The 26,650-nt window shown below is 36.3% G+C and overlaps 1 protein-coding gene across 2 annotated transcripts in view; it reads left to right on the forward strand.

Annotated features, from left to right (window-relative positions):
- The window catches only part of LOC122793375 (methylthioadenosine phosphorylase), a 1,037,156-nt gene extending 1,011,253 nt beyond the window's left edge, over positions 1–25,903 (forward strand). For both annotated transcript variants that reach the window (XM_044061328.1, XM_044061329.1), the window contains exon 8: positions 25,601–25,903. In XM_044061328.1, coding sequence (XP_043917263.1) covers positions 25,601–25,651 — 51 coding nt within the window. In that variant the 3' untranslated portion in view covers positions 25,652–25,903. The remainder of the gene's footprint in view (positions 1–25,600) is intronic.
- The last annotated feature ends 747 nt before the right edge of the window (positions 25,904–26,650 follow it).

The raw sequence follows: 26,650 nt of genomic DNA on the forward strand, positions 1-26,650 counted from the left end.
CTAAATAAATATATAGCACCTATAAATATATGTAAATGTATCAATAGAAAATGATCAAATGAAATATGATTTATATTTTAATATACTGGCTATGGATACATGTTCATTAATGCCTAGCAAAGTACAGGCATTTAGTCTAAGTTGCCAGAGACATTCCTTGGCCTCCAACATGGCCTTCTCATCACCTCCTTTGTGTATATTATGCGGAATTCTATCTATAATAAAAAAAAGAAATCTCTTAAAATTGGGACATCTAATACTATATGTATATAGAGAACTGGTAGTTTTTTGTTTTTTGATGTCTCTAACATGTTCTACAATACGTTCTATTAACTTCCTAATAGTTTTCCCAACATAAAATGCTGAACATGCTGAACATGTTGCTAAATAAACAATCATCTTAGTATTACAATTACAGTACCCAGGGCATCTAATAGTTTTACGAAAATTAGAAATAGCAACATATGGACCATCGTTAATATATTTACATGTGCGACAGATTCCACATTTGCTCATTCTAGACATTTTAAACATATCCTTGTTTGTGTTCATCTCATAAATTTCCTTCAAATTCCTCCCTCTACTAAATGTAATCTTTGGATGACTACCAATAATCTCAATCAATTCAGCATTATTCATAAAAACACTTGTCCATGTCTCATGTATAATATTAACAATATTATGGGATGTTTCATTGTAAGGTAGTATGAAAGTATCATTTCTAGACGTATTTGTATTGGTATTCAATATATTGTTGCATCCAAATTTGATAATAGGTCTATAAATCAAATGTCTTTTTGTAAAAATCTCTCTTTTAATATTACAAATAAGTTCATTAGGGTGACCTCTGTCAAGAAACATATTCGATAATTTTTCAATTTTTAACTCAAATGTATTATCATCACTAATAATTCTTGACAGTCTTACCATTTGACCTTTAATCAAATTTCTTTTTTGATAATAGGCATGACAACTATTATGTAAGAAGGAATTTGAAAATGTTTTCTTTCTAAAAATGTTAGACTGAATCACGTCGTCACTATGAGAAAAAACAATGTCAAGATATTCACAGTTATTCTCATAGATTTTACTGGTAAATTCTAAAAACATAGATGTCCTACCTAAAAACTGTATAAATTCTGAAAATTCATCTTTATTACCTGTCCAAAAAATGAGAATATCATCCAGGTATCTCAAATATAAGGCAATTTTGGACCAATATGTTGATGTGAAAACCAAATCAGTTTCCCAATTAGCTAGCACCAAATTAGCATAAATTGGTGCACATCTGGCCCCCATGGCCACCCCTGTACTTTGTCTGTAATATTCACCATTCATATATATAAAATTATTCTCCAGTATTATTTCCATCAATTCAGTCATAAGTCTGCATTTTCAAACATTCATACCACTGAATTTCAATAAACTGGCCTCAAACATTTCCAGGCCTTGTTTGTGGGGTATAACAGTAAACAGATTTACAACATCAATGGTGGCCATAATCATATTAGGACTCACCTTGACAATACATTGTCTAACTTGATCTAAACAGTGCCAGGAGTCTTTTAAAATGTGTGGCAAATATTTGAGCGTCTCCTTACAATGAATGTCTATGAAGGATGCAATGGCCTCAGTTTTAGAGCCCCTAGCTGATACCATGGGCCTAAAAGGTGGATGGTAGATGTCTTTGTGTATTTTTGGGATTCCAAAAATGGATGGGGTAATGGGAAATTCAACTGTTAAATAAGAATATTCTTCTTTGTCGATAGTTCCATCCATAAGGAATTCATACAATAGCCAATCCACTTTAATATATGCCCTAGACATTTCGTACTTAGTAACTTTCTCATAAGTATTATTGTCGCTGAGCATAATGGTCATTTTATTGTAGTAATCAGCATTTGTCATAATTACCACACCGCCTCCCTTGTCTGGTTTCATAACCCTATATTTGTCAGTCATAGTTAGTTCTCTAAGACAAAACATTTCAGCTGAAGTGAGATTCTGTGATGTATGTACCTATTTCCTCAGAACTCTTCTAATCTGGGACTCACATAACTTCTCAAAAATGTAAATCATAGGGTTTTGTGGTGGTATGAATGTACTGCTACGCTTAAGCCTAAAACAGTTAGTGTCTGTGATACAATCATTGTTATTAGAGAAAAAAAAAATTTAGATTCAGTAGTCTACTATAAAGTTTTAAATTAATTAAAACTTTTCCAATATCATGCTTAAAAGATGGTACAAAAGTAAAGCCTCCTTTAAAAAGAGCAATAAACTCGTGACCAAATTGTTATCTGTGTAATTATATAAACTAAAACCTCCATCGGAGATGATAGAACAATTATTGTGACTGTGGGAAGTACCTGTATTCTGCAAACATCCTATTTTATTCGTATTGGATTCATAAAGGGTGTCATTAACATAAGTTGTAAAGATACTACCATTTATATAGTCACTGCCATTTACAATATGACTTTATAATGTGAATTCACCCTGAACTAGGGAATTAGTGTGCTCAATTGTATCTGTCTGTGCCAAGAATTGGTCCTGTGTACTGTCGTGTTGTATTGTCTGTTCTGTTAGTGATACTGACTGCAATATCGGTCGCGGAACCGTTCCGACCTTTTGAGTGTGGGCTCCTCTAAAAAAACTCCCTGCCCATCTTCATTACAGAAATTATCATTTCTAGCCCTTTGTGTTTGTATTGGTTTGTCATTAGTGGGGGAGCTAAAATTGTCCCTACTAATAGTATCAGCATCTACAGGTTTGGCAAGACGTCTCATACTTTTAAATTCTTTAAAATATACATATACTGTGTTACTCTTATAATCGTTAGTATCTCTATTTAACTTGTGATTTTTAATGTCCAAGCCTTTATTAGTAAATTTATCCATCTCTTTAAAAATACTTTCTAAATGGAACTTGTGGTGTTCAAACAGCAAATCCTGGCATATACTTTTGTCTAAAAAAGACAATTGTTCATTTAAAGCTGCTAATTTAATGTTATTGTTCCATATAATTAGTTTAACAAGTTCAATACCAGTTTTATCGAATAATTGTAATAATTCATCAAATAAAACAGTACCTTCAGTAAAACCATATGGTAATTTGAAAATACGTAATCCTTTTGGAACTTGACCCAGTTCCAAAGATCTTTCCAAAAAAGCATTACCCATCTGTAACGATTTAAATGTCTTCAAAACTCTTTCAAACTCCGTAAATTGTTTATTAAAACTACCCATGCCTCTATGATTAAAATAACGTTCATTACTGAGAGATGGTGCCGCTAAAAATAATTTTAAATCCATGAAATTCTTTTCAGTGCCAACTGCTACGCCGTGTGACCCTCCATTGTGTCCGTCCCTAGTGTTCGAAGCTGAGTTCGGCGGTGGGCCTCCAGACTTAACACTTCCTGTGTTGATGCCTCCTCCAATAGAACTCGCTGAACCATTGCTAGCTGACGGTCGTGTCGGACTTGTAGTTGGGGTGGAGTGAAGAGTATATAGCCGTTCCTGTGACTCAGTCACTAATACTTCAGCTTCACTGGAGCTTTTTTCGCTTCTATCTTGCAAAGCCTTGATCAGGCATTGTGTGATATTGACTAATCAAAAAGCTGAAATCAGTAGTGGTAATCAAAAGGCAGTAAGCAAAATAAAACCAAAATAAATCGATAAAACGGAATAAATCAACTGATGTAATTAAGAACACTGTGTAACGAACTATAATAGTGGATCATTGACACTAAATCAGTCCAAGCGAACACTGAGTGGCAAAGGGTACAAGCTTGAAAAATGGATCGAGACTGTTAAACTGAAAGGCCACACAGTGAACCATTAAAATTGATTTATTAAACATTCAAGTACATACAACGACATGGTACTAAGCACTTTCACCCATCAACCTCAGGGCATCATCAGAGTACTAAATGCACAATTACATATCCACCCCTTATATACACTCCTAACACATTAATCAAATAATTCCATCTTGAGCCAAAAGCTTTTTCTATGTCAGGACTAGTAATAGCTAGTTCTATACTATTAACTTTCACATAAACGATCAGCATAATCTTTTTAATATTGTCTTGAAATTATAAATCCCATTTAATACTGATCTAATGAAGACACCATTAATTAATTTTAATCTGCTAAATTGCATTATTTTGGACATTTTATAATTAATATATAATAGAATTATTCTGTAAGAAGAACGGTGTACTTGGATTATTGTCTTATTTCAATATTTGGGTTGCCATTTTGTATTTATGTGGGGGAGAATTATACTATTATTTGGTGCTTTAATAACAAAAAAATCTTTATTAGTGATATAATCTTTGGGGAGTGGGATAACTTGTTTCATGTTTTATCTCATCTACTACTGGAGCTATATTTTCCTTCAGCTTTTGTATAATTTGTCCAAATATTCCTGTTTTGTTTATTGGCTTAAGAAAGGTTTTAAAATGTTCACTAGATATTTTTTTCAGTTTAAGGATTCTTATGATTTTCATGTAATCTTTTGTTTTCTTTGTTAATATTTTCATAAGAAGTCTTAGGCAAATAGTATACCCTCAGTATTCCAAACCCTTTTCTCTCTACCTGTAATTTGAATATGTTTATTAAATTTGACCTAGTAATTATTTTATTTGCTAGTCTATGAAGACCTTTCACAGTATTGGAATATGAGTGCAGTTTGTCTTCTTGCTTAAGTTGTTGCAACTATATGATTCAGTGGTGATTGACATCTTTACTAAGTGGATAGATGTGGATTCTGTCTTTTAAACATTTAATTTTAGCATAAGTTATATCCTTTTGTCATCGTGATTATTATTTTATTTTATTTTGGCACCAGTTTGAGATTCTGCCAAACAAATAATATTTTAAAAAAATACCAAATAATACTTTAACTTTACCATTGTGAATAAATCTGTAATTCCTTATCTAACTGTTCATTAAATTTTCTGAATTTTATCAACTGTGGTGGTAGTCTGTTTTTTTCCAGGGTTACATAGTTTATAGTCAAAATTAATGAAAAAGCAGTGTTACTTCACAAAGGACATTAAGCAAACTCTAAACAAGTATTTCATGATTACTTTCTTACAAGTAAAAAAAAATCTATATATGTTAGTGTGTGCCATAAACATAAGAGTAATACCTTCTTCACAGACTTTTAAATCCATTACATCTAATAGAGTGATACAGTTTTTGTAATGCTTTCACTGAAGGAGGATTTCTAGGCTCTTTATATGCACTAGCATTTGATTTGTCAACAGTATGATTAGTCATCTCCTATAAATCAAATTGCCTTCAGAAGTTTTTAATAAAATGTCTAAGTATTGATTTTGTAATTTTTGCTCTAAGTCTTGGTATCCCGTAGATATTAGCTAATGTAAGGAGTCTGTTTTAATAATTCAGTTCTTATGACAGTAAACATCCCCTTCATTTCATGAAATGGGAAAACAGTTTTGAGTATAATTGAGCTATTTTTCCATAAAATAATAACAACCTTGTTTCTCTCTAAAAAGAGTTTGTTATGACAGTACCATACTTTCTAAATATATTTGTCTAATCTGTGCATTTCTTGTAAAGAAAAATAGTCAGATTTATTTCATTTAAGGTATTCATTCAGTGTCTTTTAACCACTTTTTAAATGCTTAACATTTAATGAAATTCCTTTCAAAGCTGTCATAACATATGTTCTTATGCATATTCCACACATACTGTAAGTTAAGGCAGCAGTTATTTCTATCCAGAATTTAACAATACAGAATTTCTGTGTGAAATTAAATGTTTTGTTGACTTAAATGATGCATCAAATCCTAGAATTGTTGCTGATGCATCCTAGCATATGAAGCCTTAAAACTCTTCATCCTGGAAGCCAAAGTTTCATTGTCTAAGTAGGAAAACCTTGGTCAAACAATCTGTAGTCCTGTACCCACTCTTGGCTGTATAATAAATATAATGTTTACCACATTATCCTCATGCGTAGGAATATATAAAACTTAAATCAGACACAGCTGTCATCATTTTGTTTGTTTCTGTGTGTTTGTATTAAATAATGAATTTGATATCTTACATATTCAGTGTATCTATTAATAACTGAAAGCAGAACATTTGTAGTTGATGTTGTAAATGAAGACAGAGAATAAGAAGGTGGAAAAAACGTGTCCTGCTATCACCAGATATTCATATTTTAATTTATTTTGTTATTCATTTCAATTAGGATAAAACTTTATATCATTTCCCTCTGTTGTATAAGTATTTTCCATAATCACCAACTTTAATTACTATGGAATAAAGACAAAAATGTGTGATATCAGGTTATTTCTAATTTCCTATCACCATATTAATTTTCATTATCTCGCTTCAGGGAAGGTGAATCACAGGTCTAATTAGTTTTTTAAAGTTTCCATCCCACGTTACTTATTTCTGCTAAAAAAAAAAATATTGCAGGAATATTATAAAAAAATGACTGTATGTTATGAGACTTGTATACCATACTATGTAATGTATATGTTATGTGCTTTTTTTGTAAAAACTGTAGACTTCTATGTATTAGTGTTTAAATGCAAGTTCCAAGATATTACTAAATAAAAAAAAAATGCAGCTTATGTATGTCTGATCTAGAAACTCTAAACCCATCTTTAAACTCAGAAACGCTGCTTAGCCTTCATCTTCAGATTTTCTGTAGCCTTCATCCTTTTTGTTGTTGTTTCTTTCTGTTCCCCATTTATTCGTCACATCTTCAGTGGTACAAACAAAGGAAGTTAGGAAAGCCATAAACATTATAATAAATGTTTCAGTGCATTAATTAACTTATTTATTCACTTTATTTCCAGTAATTATACATAACAGTTTATTGCTGCTGTTTATCCTTTCTTTCTCATCTCTCTGTCTCTTCCATTTTCTTTGGTTCTTTTTGTCTTTCCTTCACTATTTTGCTCCTCTCGCTTTAAAACGAATGTGAAATAAACATGACATATATCAGTTGTATACAGTCCTGAAGTAAATTATTATGCAGTAAATATGTACAAGATTCAGACCTTTTTAATTAGGTAAGCCGATATGATTGATCAGTGCATTAATAAAATAATCGGATAAACCAGCCTTGGATAATTTGTTATCCTGTAGCATTAGTGTAAGATAAGGTTTCATTTAAATGTATTTTGTTAGACAAAAGTACATTTTTCTCTTTGCACAAGTCTAGAAATACAGCCATATTAAAGCAGGCCTTCATGGTGTGTATACAGTTTCTGTGAATGCACTTTCCATCAGTGAAAATAACCTTCTGTCAATAATCCTGATAAGAAGAGAATGTGAGTACACTGAGTACAAACACATTGTTTTGTATGGTACAAGGCTTGGGGACCAGGGTTAAAGAAGCATGTACAAATTTATAGGGTTTCGGTATTAGGAGATACTTCAGACACAGTTCGTTTGGACTGATTTGCAGGAAGTCATTGCAGTCCAGACACTATTAGTTTGGACTGATGTGCAGAAAGTCATTGCAGTCCAGACACTCAAGTATGAGTGCAGAAGTCAGGTCAAATATCCAGCATTCCAGAATATTCAGGAGGATCAGAATATGAGTACAGAAGTTACAGACATAATTGTCATTATCAGCACTTTTATTGGAGACAGTACATTTCTGAGTACAGACTGTATGGGCAGTATAATGAGTACAGAAGCTGCAGACTTTAAGATTTCATTCGAATATTGTTGACATCTACAACAACTGTACACAATAAAGCATTCTAAACTGAACTAAAGTGTATGCAGACTTTATTTTGAAAGGTACAAGAGGATTTGGCCCATAAAGAAGAGACTGGCACCTGTTAAACCCAAGTTTTAGTGATTATCATTCATTCATTCCAGTCTCATTCCAGTTTTTTCCATTTATTTCCAGTTCATTTCAATATTCTACAGTCCTATCATTTTTTACAATTAGTCATAATATTCTAACATCCATCTGCAACATTTTTCTTTTTTTGCATTTTTAACTCCAGGCCTATTACTAAGTAGTATTGTGCAAGTTAAACTAGTACTCTTGAAATACTAAACAGAGCATTTAAAGCTAACTGCAGTAATATGTAATGTATAGTGAATCAATGACAAGCTTTTGAAATTTCAGTTGTAATAAATACAGTCAGCTGCTAAATCTTATGTCAGCCATCATGTTAACAGTACTATGTGAAATCAAGCTTGTCTTTCCAGATGCAGTAATTTATTTCCATTTTAGTATTTACATTGATCTTTTTTTGTTGTTGTTGTGTCTTTCGGCTTTTCCCGGTTAGGGGTCGCCACAGCAGAACTCCGGTCCGCTAATGATTGGCAGTAGATTTTTACGTGCCGAGTTGCCAGCTCAGACGCACAACCGTCAACTAAGGTACGCCCATTCACGTGTGTCTCCACACAGAAGACGCTCTAGCTGAGAATCGAACAGGACAACATCTAACTGTGAGGCGACAACGCTACTGCAGCACCACCACTGCTACTAATCCTAAATTTGACAGTGAATGTATGCAGCAGACTGTGTAAGCATCCCTGTAAGAAACAAGTCTCTTCAATCCATAAACATGCCCATCATAAGAGCATGTTCAACCTGGAACCATCGGACTGTGCTAAACAAGTACAGGCAAGAAAGCAAGCCTACAGGTATCCAGTATCATAGCTGTCTCAGAAGCAACCACAACAAAAGAGCAGGTAATTAGCTGATATGAGCACCATAGGCCTGATCTTACCCACCAGATCCTGCATTTATACAGTTAAGGAGACAGTTCAGAGCCGAATATCTACTTAATCCAGCAGTGCTGCTTTTTTGCTTCGTTCAAAAGCACAAATCCATCACATCAGCAACAAAATGAAGCAGGGAATATATACCATAGTAACTAACCCACAGTCATCAACACACAATGCAGTTAGTTCTAAAAAGATTTGTTTGTTTGAAGACATATGAAATATTTAGTATTTCATAATTTCTAAGAACAAATATTTGACATACTTAGTAATTTCTAAGAGTTATGACTAAATATTCAAACAAAATGCTTTCAAACATCCAATCCTTTTGTTAGATTGTCCACATTTTTCTCGTTGTTCACACCAGATCAGTGTTTCTTCACACACTTGTTACTTCAGTCATTGATCGTCACCACATCAATAGTTTAAAGTTAATATTAATAATGATCACTTAAGATTGAAGATAATTTGTATTAAATAAGAGTTATACCTTCATTTCAGTCCACTGCAGTTCTGGTTTATTTTCACCTAGTGTTCCAGTTCTGAGTCCAAACTCTAAACATTTTTTACTCTTTCATAACTACAGTTGGACATCTTTGAAGGTATGCATGCCATTTTAATGGCAATTATTAATAAAAACATAAAATCCCAAATGTGAAAATAATTATCACAAATGAATTAGAGAGCTGTCCCTTCACTTTTTCTGTTTTACATAACAGATCAGATTCACGGAACACATTGAGAAGTTAAAAAAGTGAATCATTTCACTGCTGTCAAACCATGTTATTTCTAAAAGGAAATTTATACAAATAAGTTACTTGGCTTTATGTTTGAAGTAATTTGAATAATAAGGTGATAAAATAAAGCAATTAACTTGTCTTTAAATGTGAAAACAAGCATTGTTAGATACTTCACTTCAGGTAGTACTGCAATGGTTCACATCACTGACTAGAAAATTAACTTATAATGAATAGTTAAAATTTTCCCATTTTATGCTAGAGATTAGATTTAACAGCTGTTTTCAAGTTGCCCTTTCCTCTAGTTGAATAAAACCAATCCATATTTTTATTATTAAAAATCAAAGTATTATTGTACACAAATAAGACTAGTACTGAAGTGCTGAATGCTGACGCATCATACTAAAGAAACGGTTCTAGTTTTGCTGAATAAATAGTCTGTTATTCTTTTTTACTGATTTAACCAGAGATCAGCAAGTTTTTCTTTTTTCCATTATCTTACTAAAAAAAGTCATCTTCCACTCTTATAATGTTTGTACTTATTGTTATGGGAGAGCTTGCCTGTGCAGTTCTCAAGACAAGGCATGTATGTAAGTATAATAGACCTATAAGGGGAGGAGGTTTACTAGGAATCTCTGTGCTATTTCCACTCCATATGAAAGTCTTTCTCCTGTAGACTCGGCAGGATGCTAAACATTTATCATGTTGTTTTTCTTCATTTTTTTCAGGGAACATGAATGGAGATTTATGTAGATGCATTTGCGGTAAAGTTAATAAAATACGTATCACTGGAATCTGCACAATTAAATTAACATGTAAATCATCAAATATGTTACCTGAAGTCTGTAGATCATACAGGATAGAGAAGGGTATATATTATAACCTCAAAGGTTTAATACTTCAAATGCATAAAGATCAAACTTTATACATCGAAGTATTAAACCATCGAATCCTAATAAAAAATTATTAAAAAATAAAAACTAAAGCGTTTACGCAGGGGGCAAGCCCCCTTGCATCCTCCACATCCCCCGCTACTTAAGTATACCAGCTCTGAGATCGCATAACATTGAAGTAAATGGAAATCTCCCCTTACAGAGATTTCCATTTAAATGTTCGATGTTGTGCACTTTCGGTAATCTCGTGTCAACAGTATTGTATTCGATATTGTCAGAATTCGAGATTATAATATAGACCTGATAGAGAGTGTATGCTGTGTTGATGTGACTTTTGCCTGTGTCTCTGTCTACACGTGCATTGCTTAACACTTCTGTACATGATAGCCATAACACTCACCTAGCATGACAATGTTATTTTATCTTCTTGTATAATGTGTTTTTATCATTAGAGTTTCACGCTACCATGTTAAAATGTTTATACGATCTATGAGCTTTGATATACATTTACTAATTGTGAAACCAGGATGAATGTGCTTGATATTTGGTAAACATTAACTGCAGTAACCATGAGATTATCTTTAAAAGTAACTTTCAGGTTTAAAATATAATTAAAAGTCTTTAATTTGTTTACTGGCTCAGCCATGTCTTCCTGTCAGTCAGTCAAATTTAAGCACTTTCAAAAAACGTACTGAATTCAGTTTCAAACTAACATTGACTAGTGTAGTTTAGCACCTTTCTCTAGAGGCTACTTGTGCAATTAACCTGTCGTTCAGACTTGATTTTGTCTTTCTTTTGATTTGTGTTGTTTCGGCTTTTCCTGGTTAGGGGTCGCCACAGCAGAACTCCGGTCCGCTAATGATTGGCAGTTGGTTTTTACGTGCCGAGTTGCCAGCCCTGATGTACAACCTTCAATGAAGGTACGCCCATTCACGCATGTCTCCACGCAGAAGACGCTGTAGCTGAGAATCGAACTGGACAGTGTCTTACAGTGAGGCGAAAATGCTACCACAGCTTCTTTGTAGTTACTGTTCATTGCAATTCAAGTGAGATGAGTGGTGTAATACTTTTGTCAGTATCACTGGTTTAAATAATGCAGAACTTATGCTGTCTCATTACAGCTGATGTTCTGAGTCTCAGATACAGTTTTAGTGGATAGGATTTGATGAATATTGATGTATTCCATATTGGAAATAAACTGGTTATAGTCATTAAAACTGGACCACGGAAAACACTGTCTTTTTGATAATCCTCATCTTGCAGGAATTTACTTTTTTAGTTGGTTAGCCTATTTAACTACCATATGAGTCCTAGGAAGGCTAAAGAGCATTAAAACATCATCAGATACTTGTAAGGTCATCCTCCTGTATTGCAGAAATTGAAAACATTAAAATCAGCAAGCTATCAGAATGATTCTGTGTTCATATAGTGCTGCAGTAGCTAATACTAAATGATACTTTGTTCTGAGTAGAAAGAAAACCTGACCTGCAGCAGTCTATTCATTTGTTCAGATTGTTGGTTTCCCATTAAGCCTCAGCCATTTCAATTTCACCTTTCCATAAAATTAACTTCATGTGGTCCAAAGTGACCCACTGATTTAACTCCTTCCACTCTTTCAATAAGAGGGAATGACCTTGAGCATTTTGTGACATTTTCAGTTCCGTTACGACCCAAGGGAGAAATCCTTTGCCCCTGCAGTTTGTTACAGGTTTTTAACTTGTATTCAGGACCCTTAAAATATTATACAAAACTACATCAAGAAATTAAATTAATTCTACAGTTCATTAGAGAATATATCATAAAATATACACCTTCATTTGAAAATGGTTTTCCTGTTGCGTTTAAGAGACTATTAATTTTCTAGCAACCATACCTGGGTGTCTTGTATTGTCATTCTGTTAACACGCTGTGTTACGAAAACAGAAGGAAATTATGCAGGTAATTATTCTATTAGATTTTTCTGGATGCAGTTCAGCAGTGTTAGTATTAGAATTGTCTAAGAAAGTGTAGATGATCTCTGAAATGACATCAGAAAGTTTCATTTAAAAATGCATAATGTCAACATTAAACATAGATTTATATATAATGTATGCTTGACTTCTAGTTGTTGCAGGTTATTAGATAGGATATGGGAGTGTGAAGCCAGTAATATCGTCAAAAAAAATCGTCGAATTGTAGCAGATAGTAAAGATAACCACAAGGCCTTCTATAGTTATGTAAAGAATCTCCATGGCAATACCCAGATTTGCTCTGAGCTACTACACAATGGTACCTCCTATACCGAGCCAACAGATATTGCCAATATACTGGCTGAAAGATTCAATGCCAACTTTACCCCTCCCCCCCAAAGGACCAATCACAATACCAGTAGATTGCCAGGCACCCAGTATTACTGCTACACAGATTAAAACAGCACTATCCAAGGCCAAGAATACAGCTTCTATGGGACCTGACAATATCCCTAGCTGTGTTCTACATGAACAACAGAGTGAACTGGCAATTCACCTGTGTGCCCTGTTCAATCACAGCCTCACCTCAGGCTTTGTCCCTACCGAATGGCGCACTGCTATAGTTATCCCTCTCCATAAAGGAGGACTGACTACAGACCCTGGGAACTATTGCCCCATTAGCCTGACAAGTCTGATATGCAGGGCTATGGAACGCATCATCATGGACTTAATAAATAAGGATATAGGGAATCTCCAAACTCTGGATCCCACACAGTTTGGTTTTGGGAAGGGTAGGTCATGACTGCTTAACTTGGTTGACTTCTTTGTGTCAGTCACCAGAGCTGTGGATGAAGGCAAGATGGTTCATACAGCCTACCTTGATCTGGCCAAGGCCTTTGATACCATTCCCCACTCAGGAATCATAGAAAAAGTCACTAAGCTAGGTATCAACCCCTATATCAGTGGGTGGGTTGCAAACTGGCTCACAGATAGAACCCACAGTGGGAAGGTAGCTGACTCCAAGTCAGACTGCCGACCAATCATGAGTGGAGTCCCACAGGGATTAGTCCTGGGTCCTCTCCTGTTTGGTATCTACTTCTCAGACATCCAGGCCAACACGAAGGGATGCCGTCTGACAAAGTTCGCAGATGATTGCAAGTTGGGAGCCATTATTAACTCCCTAAGTGATGTTGACATCCTACAGAAAGGCCTCTCTGAGACCTACAACTGGTGTCAGAACCATGGCCTTAAGCTCAGTGCCAAAAAATATGTCATCTCTTTTGGGATAAACCCAGATGTTCATCGTGTTTCACTGTTGCAGTCATTACATTTTGGGTGCTCCCTTACAGCAGGACCACTTATTTGGCAATAAGGCTGAAAAAGTTCTAAAAAGATGGAAGATGAAGCTAAAGCTATGCAAACTGTGAAAGATTTCTTACAAGTGCAACCTCCTAGATTTAGTAGGCTTTGGCCTATTAAGAACTGGTCCTTTCCAGCTCCTTCCAGAGCCACTACGGCCAAACCCAGACATTCCAAAACCACCAGGTTTCAATCTCAAAGGAATTTCAGAACTAAGCAATGGGGTGCTTCCACTTCCAAATCTGGAAACAACAAGGAACCACCCTGTGGTAAACAGTCTCAATGACTTCCCATTGAAATTACCTAGCACTTACTATTAGCTGCCCCTTTTGGGGGGAAAACTGGCTCTTCATTCAAGAAACTGGCAACTTATAACCCAGGACAAATGGGTTTTAAATATAGTGTCCCAGGGATATGGATTTCATTCCACATGCTGCCAACTCCAAACGGGTAGCCAGACCTGCCCCCAAATCAGTGGGCATAGGCTCAGAAACAAGTACTTTCCCTCCTAAACATGGGGGCTATTCAGCTAGTACCAGAAGAGGAAAAGGGGCAAGGTTTCTATTCCAATCTTTTCCTGGTACCCAGAAACGACAAATCATGGTGTTCAATTCTGGACCGGTCTACTCTAAACACCTTTCTGGACATTCCAAAATTCAAGATGCTGACTCTCCACCAGTTACTTCCTATGCTAGGCAAGGATGCCTGGTTGGCAACTCTTGACTTAAAATAGGCTTTCCTGCATATCCCAATCAGGGAATCTTGCAGAAGATTCCTACGCTTCAAAGCAGGCTGCATGCATTATCAGTTCTCTGCACTGCCCTTTGGCTTGTCTACTGTGCCCAGGGTATTCACAAAGTGCCTGGCTCCAGTAATGAATTTTGCAGGCAAAGAAATATTCAAATATATCCATACCTGGATGATTGTCTAATTCAGGCAGACAACCAGGCCATTCTTCTAAAACATCTGGCGTTTGTAAAAAAGGCTTCTAACCTGTCTAGGGTACACCATAAACGAAAAGAAATTTCAACTGTTACCCTCTCAAAAAATTACATTCCTGGGTGCAAGCTTGAATACAACTGCCCAGATGGCTTTCCTTATGCCAGAAAAGCAAATTCATTTGGTGACTTACTTCAAACAGGCGGCCACAAAAACCCTGCTATCTGCAAAGCAAATACTGCAAGCCTTGGGGTTCATGGCCTCATGCATTCTTCTAATTCCATATGCAAGACTGCATATGAGGAAATTCAGTGGTACTCAAAAAGTTTATGGAGTCAACATTGTCACAGCCTAGAAACAATTATTCCTATCATACCTTGCCTAAATCTTTCACAGTTTGCATAGATTTAGCTTTATCTTCCATCTTTTTTTAGAACTTCTTCAGCCTTATTGCCAAATAAGCGGTCCTGCTGTAAAGGAGCATCCAAAAGTTTTGCTTTAACATGATCAGGCAGAAATTGCTCCTTAAGCCTAGCATGCCTTCTGAGCACAGACCCAGTAACATCAGCCCTACAAGAGGCCTCTAAGAAATCAAAACAACATTGTAAAAAGTATATTTGCCAACTTGTTCAGCTGAATGCAATAAATCCTACAAATCTTTATTCTCCACACAGTCAGAAATCAACATCATTTTCTGTTTAAGGCAAGGTATGATAGGAATCATTGTTTCCAGGCTGTGACAATGTTGACTCCATAAACTTTTTAAGTACCACTGAAGTTTCCTCATATGCAGTCTTGCATATGGAATTAGAAGAATGCATGAGGCCATGAACCCCAAGGCTTGCAGTATTTACCTTGCAGATAGCAGGGTTTTTGTGGCCACCTGTTTGAAGTAAGTCACCAAATGAATTTGCTTTTTTGCCATAAAGAAAGCCATCTGGGCAGTTGTATTCAAGCTTGCACCCAGGAATGTAATGTTTTGAGAGGGTACCAGTTGAGATTTATTTTTGTTTATGGTGTACCCTAGACAGGTTAGAAACCTTTTTACAAACTCCAGATGTTTTAGAAGAATGGCCTGGTTGTCTGCCTGAATTAGACAATCATCCAGGTATGGATATATTTGAATATTTCTTTGCCTGCAAAATGTAATTACTGGAGCCAGGCACTTTGTGAATACCCTGGGCACAGTAGACAAGCCAAAGGGCAGTGCAGAGAACCGATAATGCATGCAGCCTGCTTTGAAGCGTAGGAATCTTCTGCAAGATTCCCTGATTGGGATATGCAGGTAAGCCTCTTTTAAGTCGAGAGTTGCCAACCAGGCATCCTTGCCTAGCATAGGAAGTAAGTGGTGAAGAGTCAGCATCTTGAATTTTGGAATGTCCAGAAAGGTGTTTAGAGTAGACAGGTCCAGAATTGGACGCCATGATTTGTCGTTTCTGGGTACCAAGAAAAGTCTGGAATAGAAACCTTGTCCCTTTTCCTCTTCTGGTACCGGCTGAATAGCCCCCATGTTCATGAGGGATAGTACTTGTTTCTGGGCCTCTGCCCACTGATTTGGGGGCAGGTCTGGCCACCCATTTGGAGTTGGCAGTGTGTGGAAATGAAATCTGTATCCCTGGGACACTATATTTAAAACCCATTGTCCTGGATTATAAGTTGCCAGTTTCGTGAATGAAGAGCCAGTTTTCCCCCCAAAGGGGCAGCTAAGAGGTAATGTGCTTGGTAATTTCAATGGGAAGTCATTGAGACTGTTTACCATAGGGTGGTGCCTTGTTGTTTCCAGATTTGGAAGTGGAAGCACCCCATTGCTTAGTTCTGAAAGTCCCTTGGGAGTGAAACCTGGTGGTTTTGGAATGTCTGGGTTTGGCCGTAGTGGCTCTGGAAGGAGCTGGAAAGGACCAGTTCTTAGTAGGCCAATGCCTACTAAATCTAGGAGGTTGCAATTGTAAGAAACCTTTCACAGTTTGCATAGATTTAGCTTTATCTTCCATCTTTTTTAGAACTTCTTCAGCCTTATTGCCAAATAAGCGGTCCTGCTGTAAAGGAGCATCTAAAATGTAATGACTGCAACAGTGAATACACTCGAACATCTACATTTATGGTAAGTGTACACAACTGTACTTTCCCATGAATTACTACATGGATGGTAGTCCACTAAACACAGAAGGCGTTATAAGAGATCTGGTCACACCTCTCTTTTGACCACCACATTGCCACTGTGATGAGAAAGTCCTTCTATGTGGCATATCTCATTACTAAGAGTTTTGCATCCAGGAAGAAAGAAGTCATTGTCTCCCTCTACTCTTCCCTCATTAGGCCAATCATCGAGTGCAGTGCCCCATTTGGTATGTACCTCACTAGACAACTGCAACAACTGGAGAGGATGCAAAAGTACCTCACAAAGAGGATCCTAGGCCTTAGACACTTGTCCTATATAGACAAACTCAAAAAACTCCAACTGTTTGCTTTCTCATATCGCCTACTTAGAGGCAATCTCTGCTTGACTTAGAAAGCCATGTCTCACCCAGCTCTGTTAGAAAAGCTACATCTAAAGAAATCCCAATTCCCTCCGCACCACATGCTCCAGAGACTTCAACCTCATTATCGCAATCAACAGGAGGTGGTAGAGGGACAGGTTCATAACCCAGAGACTGCCCATGCTATGGAATAGACTTCCTATACATGTCAAACAGAGCACCTCACTGGCCCTCTTCAAGAGAAATCTTGATGAGTGGATGGGAAATAGAAAATTCACCCCGGGGATCACTCCAGTGGCTCTACTTGACAGAGGCACTGGGAACTAAGGTCATGTGGCACGATGCCAGGGTAATCCTGTGGGCTAGGCTTGTAAAGGCTCCAACCTATGAATGTTATTGGCAAACTATTCCAGTAAAACATCTCCTGTGCTGAGCAAAAAGCAGTGTCCAGCACAAAACAAGGACATCACACTGCTAGATTAAAATAATACTTTTGTTAAGTAAACATTTTTGAACTATTGCATTTTCATCAGACCCAAAATATTAAAATACACACAGCACAGCCTTTTAAAGCTTTTTTCTAAAATCACACGACTAACATCAGTGAATCAATGGAAAGGTAAGCAGAAGAAGCCAACAGCTTTGTTCAGGGCTTAAATACTCTTCAAAACTTCTTAAAAACCTAAAAAAATGTAGTCAGATTTTAAATAGTGTTTTAGCTTCACTATGGATTTAACACACATTTTATCATGTAAACTTATGCCTCTGTAGGCAGCAAAACACAGTTTCTACTGGCTTTCTGCTTGTAACAGTTGTGTTTAACATCACAACCCCCATTCTCTGTAATGCGTAACTTCTGACTCCTGAAAACACTCGTATTCCTTACATAATTTATAATGCAATACTAAAACATTTCTGTCATCACCTCTTTTAATAAAGGTTTACTCAATAAAGCACTGTTTATGCTAGTGTATGACATTATCTTTTTTTAGTGTTAAGATTCTGCATTTGTTCAAGGAATACAGGAAACATTTCACTGGAATTCTTGTGTTTGGTTATTGTTAATGTGCTGTTGACTAAAATAATGGTGTCACAGTTCCGAGGAAGTTTTCGGCTGTCCCAACTTCTTAAGTGGAAAGTAAAGAAACAGGACAACAGCGAAGTAAGGAAGAACAGAATCTTGGCTTGGTATTCATAGTCGCTTGTGCAAATGTGATAGGGGTATTTCTGATGCTTACAAATAAGTGTAATGAAGGCGAGTTTCATAGAGGCCATTAACAGTAATGCAAAAGTCCTTAAAAATAATGGCATACAAATGAGAAATGTAAAGCGTAGTAGGCTACTGAGGCAGTTTTGCTATTCGTAGTCCGACATCCCTGTGATACATACATCCATTGCTAAAAGGGATGCTTCTCTTTTGATATCGGAGTTGTAATTCATGAACTTGTTTGCCAATTTATCCACAAGCACTTCCCTGACACACAAATGAATGATTTCTCCCAGCAGCCCCTTCAGTAACATTTCCTAGTATACACAAACACCAAAATGAAACATTTGTACAGGCACCAAAATAAAACATTCACCCAAGTGACCCCTTCAGGAGTGTGTCCAGGTATGCACAAGCACCAAAATGAAACCTTTCCCCAAGTAACCCTTACAGTAACATGTGGTAGTATGCACAAGAACTAAAATGAAACATTCGACCAAGTGACCCCTTCAGTAACATGTCCTAGTATGCACAAACACTAAAATTAAACTTTCCACCAAGTGACCCCCTTCAGTAATATGTCCAGGTATGCACAAGCACTAAAATGAAACATTTCCTTAAGTGAACTCTTCATTAAAATGTCCATGTATTTTCAAGCATTAAAATGAAACATTCACCCAAGCAACCACTTCATTAACATACCAAAGTATGCACAGTCACCAAAATCAAACATTTTCCTGAGCAACTCCTTGATTAATATATCCAGGTATGCATAAGTACTAAAATGAAACATTTCCCCAAGCGACCCCTTCAGTAATATGTCCAGGTATACACAAGCACCAAAATGAAACATTTACCCTAGCGACCCCTTTAGTAAAAATGTCCAGGTATACACAAGCACCAAAATGAAACATTTACTCTAGTGACCCCTTTAGTAATATGTCCAGGTATACACAAGCACCAAAATGAAACATTTACCCTAGCGACCCCTTTAGTAATATGTCCAGGTATACACAAGCACCAAAATTAAACATTTACCCTAGCGACCCCTTTAGTAATATGTCCAGGTATACACAAGCACCAAAATGAAACATTTACCCTAGTGACCCCTTTAGTAATATGTCCAGGTATATACAAGCACCAAAATGAAACATTTACCCAAGTGAACTCTTCAGTAAAATATCCAGGTATGCACAAGCACCAAAATGAAACATTTCCCAAAGCAAACCCTTTAGTAAAATGTCCAGGTATACACAAGCAGTAAAATGAAACATTTACCCTAGCGACCCTTTAGTAATATGTCCAGGTATACACAAGCACCAAAATGAAACATTTACCCTAGCGACCCCTTTAGTAATATGTCCAGGTATACACAAGCACCAAAATGAAACATTTACCCTAGCGACCCCTTTAGTAATATGTCCAGGTATACACAAGCACCAAAATGAAACATATACCCTAGCGACCCCTTTAGTAATATGTCCAGGTATACACAAGCACCAAAATGAAACATTTACCCTAGCGACCCCTTTAGTAATATGTCCAGGTATACACAAGCACCAAAATGAAACATTTACCCTAGCGACCCCTTTAGTAATATGTCCAGGTATACACAAGCACCAAAATGAAACATTTACCCTAGCGACCCCTTTAGTAAAAATGTCCAGGTATACACAAGCACCAAAATGAAACATTTACCCTAGCGACCCCTTTAGTAAAAATGTCCAGGTATGTGCAACTACCATCTAATCTCCTCTCGCATCTTCATATTTTCCTTGAAAACTGCTGCTTACTGGCACAAGTTCAGGGCTTTTTGCACACTTTGTATGTAAATGAGCCCATTATAGAGTCATGTCTATGAATCAAATTCATATGCATATGTGTAAAGCCCCTTAACTGCATACCAGCTTGTCCCCCTGTTGTTTATACATTAATCATGTTATGCTTTTGTGATGGGGGACATGTTCATAAAAAGTCTTCCTCATTTCCATGGTCATCCTGAAAGTCCAGGGTTTGTATACCAGATAGTGCTGCTCTTTGCGGATCACCATTATATAACTGCAAAGCCCTGGACTATGAATACCACCCCTTAAACATTACTTATTTTAGCTGAGAGAGAAATGTTGAAGTTAACAAAGATTGTTACATAAAAAATGCATTTTAGGCTATTAAAACATGAAACATATCCCACATGTAGTAAACAGAGCCATAGAAGGAGCAGATGGTACTGAATTTTTAAGAGAATGGCAAATGATAAACTTTGAAACTAGTACGAAGTACATGCAGCTAATTGATAAATGCACAATGAAAGCACATTCATTGTTAGACTGATGTTAAAGCAATAGAGAATAAGGTCATGAGACAACAGAATGATGCAGAGTTTAACTAGTTATGTGAAAGACTACTTGAAATTCTTTAAAAAGTGGATGAGAGACTGAAAGCCAACAAAACAAGAAGTTTAAAAGGTGCAAGGAAGATTTTAAAAATAGGCATATTTTGAGATGGAAGAAGCATGAGGAAAACAAGTGTAAAACTGGTGTAAGTAATGTGCGGCATAGGCTTTATAGAAAGAAAAACGATGTCAGTGCTGCAAATGGCAAAAAGCACAGAAAATAAAGAATGCAGTATTTTAGTGGTTTCTAATAATATGGTTGAAAAATCTGTGGTAATTGTAACTGATGGAGTGAGTTATCACATTTAACTCTTTTACTAGAGTTGGTGAAGGAAAAAGTTATACCCTCTGTATCTTGAACGATTCCTGTTACTGATGAAACAGAATTTCCTTTCTTGCCAGAAATGTTTGAGAATAAAATAAAATGTTCATTCACTGATAGGGCAGAATGATTGAGGGTACCTCTTTAAAGACATTTCAAAAGAAAGGGAAAAAACTGGGTAAACCCAAACTATGAGAAAATTCAGGTAACTGACTGCATTTTAAATTTGATGCATTGAGTTGGGTGGTAATGAAATAGCCCTCTTAGGTTTTGGTACAACATTTAATCCTTTAAATTATATTAATAAAGGAAATGTTTTGTTAGCTTTTTGTGTTATATGTTAGTAACTTCAGTGTGAAGATATGGTACAATGAAAAATGTAAGAATAATGTCCTAAGACATCTGCCTTTATTTCCCCAGGGCATTCAGCAGTGAAGTTATTCTGCTAGATATGTGAAGCTGATTTAAAGAGATTCAGTAGGATTAAGTATGTGTTATATTCTAAATTGAAATGAGAGGAAAAACTTTGGGATATATTTGAGCTAATATTGACATACCAGCCAAGGGAGCTAAAGTCGTGGTAGTGGATAAAGAATATTATTTAATGACTATGTAAATGTACTGTTGGTCTCCAGGATATATAAGAAGATAGGCAGTGATCAAAATAGGGGAAGCCATCTCAAGCAGGCATACTCCAGGGATCAGTCTTGGGGCTTCTGTTATTCGGCATATACTTCTCTGAGGTGCAGGCCAAAATCAGTGGGCTATGGCTGACCAAGTTTGCAGATGACTGCAAGCTGGGCATGGTCATCAATTCCCCAAGTGATGTGGACATCCTCCAAGAGGGTCTCAACCAAATGACTGGTGCCAGAAACATGGCCTCAAACTGAATGCCAAAAAATGCATCACCATCATCATCCCCTTTGGGGAGAGTGACGTCCCCACATATTGTCACATTAATAATAATGTCTTAAGCACGCAATCAGTCATGAGGGATTTGGGCACCCAGGTTGATAGCAACCTGACTTTTTGACCACCATGTTGCTTCCGTTGTACAGAAAGCTTTCTACATGGCCCACCTCATAAGTAAGGGTATCTCATCCAGGGACGAGGAGGTCATAACATCCCTCTATTCTTCCCTTGTAAGGCCAATTGTTGAGTACAACACTCCCCTCAGTTTGTACCTTGAAAAGCACATGCAGCAGCTGGAGAGACCACAGAAGTTCCTCACCAGGAGAATCCAGGGCCTCAAACATCTACCCTACACTGATAGGCTAAAAGCCGTGTCCTTCAGAGGTGACCTCTGTCTGGCATACAAAGCAATCTCAGACCTCACCTTGATGGAACTGCTGCATACCCGCAAGTCAAGCTCCACCCAAGTAACCCACATGTGTGACCTCAACCTGGTCTGTGACATTAATAGGACTTGTTGGTGGGACAGATTTGTGTCCCAGAGACTCCCCCTTCTGTGGAATAGACTTCCTCTCCATGTCAAGCAGAGTACTTCATTATCCCTTTGTAAGCGCAACCTGGATGACTGGATGGAAAACAGAAAATACACCCCTGGGATTCCACCTGTGTCCCTGCTGGACAGGGGCATCAGGTGCTGATTTATCTAAACATGGGCTAAACTTTTAGCTAGGCTTATGAGGGCCTCAGAGCCAATAGCCTAGTAACTTCTTATGATCATATGAAACAGTGAATATTATAAAGGAAAACTACAAAAGTAAGTTGATGGATTGCTTAACTGAAGGCATGTTATCTGAGTTGTATGATTATCTTTGTGTAAGAGCTTTAAGAAGCCATACATTTATGGGCTCCCAAAAATACATAAAAAGTTCAAAAATATGCCAAAACTTGACTCAGAACGGAGGTAGAAGGGTGATAATTTATTAAAAAATTAATTTAATCTTAAAAAGTTTCTATCTATGGAATAAAGCGCTGATGATTTAGTGTATTTTTTAATAAATTATCAGCCTTCTTTCTACCTCTGCTTTGAGTTGAGTTTTGGCATATATTTGTTTTTGGTTTCATTTGTGCCATACACAACTTTACATTTGTTTTTGAATACGTAAAAAGTTGACTGAACACCCATTTTAAGTAAATAGCATCTGAAAGAGTATATAACTGAGGCTGTGTCAGTCTTCCTCTACTCTGTCATTAAGCCTTCAGTTCTGGGAATGTATGGCTATATTAAGGACACTAGGCTGTTTTTTGCAGCCAAGGGAAGTGGTTATGGAAGAAGATATTGTGTTTGTGACAGCAGACATCACTCTGCACCAGCATAGACCAAGATGAGGGCTTGGCAGGTGATGGTTGTTTATGAAGTATGATTAGACGTTTATAAATGTGTGAACAATGTTGCAAAACTACATTCTGTGAAGCATTGTATTCAAATTTGAAGGCAGAGTGCATTTACAACAAAGGGAGACTGTCAAGGAACCCCGATGGCTCCAGGCTATGGATGCAGTTATTTATTTAGGTTATTAGGAGACTTACATACTTGGGTCCAATGACTGTTATAAGAAATGTATAACAACATTTTTTGTTTTATGATCATTAGCAAAAAAAAAAAAAAAGGCTTTGTGGCAGAATAATCAGTCTTCATTTTGAGAGAATGTTTTAACCCCTTTCTCTGACATACAAATGGAATAGAGACACGGTAGCATTTTTGGATGTAGTATATTTTGGAGTAAAGAGTAACCTCTGTAAGAATCCAGTTGATGGTAGTGAGATGCTGATGTAAAATAGTTGCCACCCGTGATATGTTAAAAAAACATTTTTTGGGGTTGTTCATAACACTAAAGTAAAAGAGTATGTTAATGAAGCCATGAGAGTAGAACATAAAAGGGTGCTGTATAGTGTGTATCTGGATACTGTGTTAAGAAATCAAAACGGAGAATGATGAAAACAGGGAAGTTCTACAGTGACCACAAAAACGGAGCAAAATTATTATAAAAAAGTACAGTAGAAGGGGAAGTTTACAATGAGTAGATATACCACTATGTGTAATGCAACAGAATATGTGATCAGGTAAGATAAAATTGTATAGTATAGTAACTGCATTATAGCTGAAATTGTTGCTGAGTTCCACAGTTTACATACAGAAGAAGAAAAAAAAATAAGGGGATGGTGTAATAACCATAATTATTTAAAACATGCTGATGACTAATGAGGGTACAAGGTACATATGCATTTAAAAGCTGCAGTACTTGTAATTATAGCTAACAAACTGCTATATTTATAAATCCATAAAAAACAGGTTAAATGCTGTTTAAAAGTAGACAATGGAACTTTTTTATTTATGCTGCACTATATGAATGTAAAATATTTTATATAAGGAAAACTGAAATAATATTGCATGAAAGAGTTAGGGATCACACATACACACTGTATCAAAAGGTGCTAGAAATGTTTTAGAAGTGCATTATAACATTTGTAAGGAATATGAAAGTGTTCACTTTCAGGTGTTAGTCGTATAGAACTGAGTGGGGTGTTGATATTAAAACATGATTGTTAACATGCACTGGGGGCAGTTGCGCATTGGTGCATGCAGTGGCTTTGTTTTAAATAATATTTGTATTAAATTCAGCTTGAAGCTATTAGCTGTTAAAGTGCAACTTAAAGTTTGATAGAATATATGTTTAGCTTTTTAAGAAATTGTTAAGCAGTATTTAAGTCCTGAATGAAGCTGTTCCTTTTTCATTTGTTTACCTTTGTATTCCTTGGTTGGTGTTAGGTGTGATTTTAGAGGGGATATTTAAAAGGCTATGCTGTTTATATTGTAGTATTTTGAGTCCGATAAAGAATGTTCATTTCTAAAATGTTTAATCCATAAACTATCATTTTAGTCTAGCAGTGTGGCATTATTGTTAATTAGCATTTTAAATGGCAAACTCGATAACATTCTGGATGTAACGTATTAGTGTTATGTGTTGAGAAAGAAAAGGAGAAAACAAAAGTGATGTTAATGTTTGTTTTTAAAAGTTTTATACAAAACCACTGTAATTTTTACTTTTATTTTATTACTTGAGAAGGCTAACAGTGTTGCAGTACATCACTGATTTTCTGTCTTTATTGATTGATTCATTCATTTATTCATTTTTTTGATCTGCAAATACATTTTTGATCCATTAATTCATCCCAACAGTCAACCTTGAGGAGGAGACATCTTGTTTAGAGGTAACAAATATGTACCATAAAAAGGTGTAGGACTGCTATGCAAAATACCACTGATGTCTGCCTGGATGACAGCCTTGCTACAGCCATGCTTTCACCCAAAATTGGTGGTGGAGTGGCTGGATGGTCTGCAGACAGGGAAGAAAAAAATAACCCCACTACCAAAAAAAAGTTAATGTATATGGTTGGAGATATGGCAGTACTGTGGCTACAAACTTTCCATGCAGTTTCATCCTACTGGGAGAAAATAGTTATTATATTTCAGTTCCTTTTGGAGACCATGAAAAATATATTTGGGCAGAAGTGTATTGCATAATTTTATCAGTGTCCTTTTGTGTTTGATTTTGCATTATCCTGTAGTAGCACATAGTTTAGTATAATGTATTGTAATCTCTTATCTTTGTTTTTCAGACTGGTCTGCAGTGTTCAGTCATGTTGCCAAAGAACTCAACTTCCTCATAGTCTACCTCGCAGTAGTCAGAAGAAGAATTCTCCTGGAATTTCAATAACCACATATTGAAAGAAAATTTACTTTTGCTATATATTTACTATCTAGATCGCTGCACAGTGTATACCAAAATTTAAGGCAGTGCCTAATGTACAAGTACACTAATAGTATACATAATTTCATATTGTTTAATAAACAATTGATCTTCTGAAAGACTACATTTGAAATAAGTGAATGAAGTATTAATAAAAATTGCTTGCTGTCCATTCTTTGATTTAGTCACATTATTTGTTGATATACCTCTATTGTTTCAGTGACTCACAGAACATAATCTTTTTAATTATTAGCTGGTATCAAGTATCTCCCCTTCAGTTTTGCGATTGCATCCTTACGACTTGTAGCTTTTCTGTCAGTTTTCCATTTGTGTGTGTAAGGAGGAGGGTTAACTTGCTTGCATGTGAAAACAAAACTCTAGTTCACCAGTAGGGTGGATGCATGCATATGTACTACTGAAACTGACACTATGCCCTAAATCGACAGTTCTCCGGTGGTAGGTTAACTTTGGGGGTTCAGCTCTGCTGACTGATTTCAGCAGATCCAGTGTCACCAACACCTGTAGAACAGTGCATTTTTTCAGACATCAGATTCATGACAGTGGTGTTTGCCAGTCTGTTAGATGTTAACTAGTTGAACTCTTTTCAGTGAGCATGATAGCAGTCACAGCTAATGTTCTGTACGCTAGAGTACTAAAGTGGAATAGAGTAATGCAAACATTTGGTCATCATTTTACATGTTACCAGACACTATTTCTCGGACCATCATTCCAGGGTCTGGGCCTTTTTGTTACAGGATTTGGCTTTTAAGCTTTTGTCTTTTGACCTTCTCCAGTTGTGGGCTTCCAAGATTTTGCTTTTCACTGATTAAGATTCTTCCATTTGCCCACTGTATAAACCCCCAGGATTCACAGTAGAGGATGTACAAACAGCTATACTGGTTTTATTTAGATATGTACA

This window comes from Protopterus annectens, chromosome 2.part0, assembly GCF_019279795.1.
Source record: "Protopterus annectens isolate FY-2018-M chromosome 2.part0, PAN1.0, whole genome shotgun sequence".
Lineage (NCBI taxonomy): Eukaryota > Metazoa > Chordata > Ceratodontiformes > Protopteridae > Protopterus > Protopterus annectens.